The sequence below is a fragment of the Fukomys damarensis genome, unplaced genomic scaffold (assembly GCF_012274545.1).
Source record: "Fukomys damarensis isolate Sample0158 unplaced genomic scaffold, DMR_v1.0_HiC HiC_scaffold_19, whole genome shotgun sequence".
Taxonomy (NCBI): Eukaryota; Metazoa; Chordata; class Mammalia; order Rodentia; family Bathyergidae; genus Fukomys; species Fukomys damarensis.
This window is the reverse complement of record NW_022900931.1, coordinates 58,181,836-58,183,942: the sequence shown is the minus strand read 5'-3', so window position 1 is coordinate 58,183,942 and position 2,107 is coordinate 58,181,836. Positions and strand designations below refer to the sequence as shown.

At 58.9% G+C, this 2,107-nt stretch overlaps 1 protein-coding gene across 1 annotated transcript in view; it reads left to right on the top strand.

The window, feature by feature from the left end:
* Positions 1 to 731: 731 nt before the first annotated feature.
* Positions 732 to 2,107, top strand: part of Ggn (gametogenetin) — a 5,214-nt gene continuing 3,838 nt past the window's right edge. Inside the window, exons 1-2 of the mRNA XM_010632867.1 lie at positions 732 to 803; positions 1,698 to 2,099. Of these exons, the coding sequence (XP_010631169.1) occupies positions 1,701 to 2,099 (399 nt within the window). The 5' untranslated portion in view covers positions 732 to 803; positions 1,698 to 1,700. The remainder of the gene's footprint in view (positions 804 to 1,697; positions 2,100 to 2,107) is intronic.

The window sequence follows — 2,107 nt, the reverse complement described above, 5'->3', positions numbered from 1 at the left end:
ACGTTTGCCCGCTGGGTCCTAGAGCCCGGCACCGGATCCAAGGAATAACTCCCCAGTCCCCATTTTCTCAGGATCCAGAGGAGATTCCCCAGTTTCCCACCACTCTGCCCCATTGGTCCCTGGTGAGGATCCGACGAGGGCACTGAGTTAGGGCCTGGTCTCTGGCCCCTGAAGCGGGTGGTCTCGGATTTGGGCTCTAAATGGGAGGGGCCGTGGGCCTGGCTGGGTTTGGAAAGGGGTGGGGCGAACAGGGTGCCTTCGCTAGAGGGAGGGGTTGGAGGGTCTGAGCGAGGAAACGGCAAGAGGATGCGTCATGGAAGGGGCGGGTCCACGGTGGACAGGCCTTCTGGGCGCAAGGAGGAAGAAGAGTAGGTCTTGCAGAGAGGCAGCCAGCCCTAAAAAGGCGGAGCTTTAAGGGTACCTTCCCCTGTGGGCGGGGCAAAAGGGAGGAGCTACGTAGAGAGTTTGCCGTGGGCGGGGCTTCAGAAGGATAACGAGGGGCGGTGCATTCTGAGGGGGAGGGGCTAACAAAATATTCTAAAAGGGTGGGGCTTAGGACTAGAAGACCTGGGGCTGGGAAGAAGGGAGAGCCAGGTTAGTAAGGGTCTAGTCTCAAACTGGGTCCGGAGGCAAGGCCTCGAGCTAGGGGGCGGGGCCTAAACCTCGGGATCTACTAGGGCTGTCTCGCCCACTTAGACTCACCCTATCCCCGTTCTTTTCCGTTATTTTCTACGACAGCCGTTCCCCGCCCTGCTCTGGGCCCAGGGCGCTGCGGTGTGAACTTGGGTCGGCTGGAGGAGTCAGTGAGTGGAGTCTCCAGAGTGGAGGAGCCAAAGAGGAGTTCGGGGAGAGGGGTGGAGCCTGAGTGTGGAGACTCGAGTAGAAAAAGAAGTACAGGAGTGAGGCTTGAGGATCTGCCGGTGCCTGGGAAGAGGGTGGGATCCAAATGATAGAGAGGATGGGTGATTGGAAGGGTCAGAGCTAAGCACGGAGGGATTAACTTGATCAGGATACTTGGCACAGTATTTGTTAGGCAGGGGCGAGGCCACACTGGAGGAGAGGAGGGCAGGGATGAGGGGTCCACTCCCTTAAAATTGGGGCAGCGCCCTGTCCTCCTGAGCGCGGTTAGAGTGCAGGGAGAAAAGCTTGAGCTCCTGGGCACTACCATCAACTGTGTAGCCTGAAAGACAGAATGAACAACTGGCAAGATGCCCCCCCGGGGGGGGGCCTTTGTACTGAGCTACATCTCCAGCTTTATAAAAGAAATTTTTGAGTAGGTCGGTAAGTTGCCCAGGCTAGGCTCGAATTTGCGATCCTCCTGCCTCAGCCTCCTAGAGTGCTGGAGTTACAGATGTGAGCCACCCTGTCCCACAAGATCTGAGTCTTGAAGCCTGGAGATCCTGATGTGGCCAAACAGTAGAGATGTGATTCTAAATTAAGAGAACAAAATGGAACATTAATACACAAAGGGGTTGGGACCTAAGTATCTAAACAGAGGCTATGAGGGACCATGAGAAAGGCAAGAGAGACTCAGGAACAGGCGACTAGAAACTGGGGCTGAGTGGATATTGGAGGACAGGGGCAGGGCCAATGCAGACGGGGAAGTCCAAGAACAGCCTGTACCTTGGGGTCCCTGCAGCCCTGGCTCACTGACTGGTAACTTTTCTGATCACAACCCCCAATCTCGATCTCCACAGGAAATGGGGAATGTGCAGTCGGAGCCGTCCGCGGGCGGGGTCTCCCGAAAAGAGCATGCCTTGAACAGCACCTCCGACTCACGACTGACGTCCCTAGTGAAGCCCGAGGTGACCCCCTCCTCCCCGGCCACGTGCCTGGCTCGAGGGCTGGGTGTCTGGTTCCCTGGCAGCTCTGCGCCCCCGGGACTCCTGGTAACCTCGGAGCCCCGGGCCTCACCCTCGCCCCTGCCCCTGACCTTAGAACTGCCCTCGCCAGTGTCGCCCCCTTCAGAGGAGGCGGCTGCGGTGGCCGCCGTCTCTACAACGCCCCCGCCCCCCGTGGGGTCCTTGCTGCCCGCGTCGCCGTCCAAGTGCCGAAAACCCTCGGGCACTGTGGTGCCCCGGATCCGAGGCCTTCTGGAGGCGAGCCA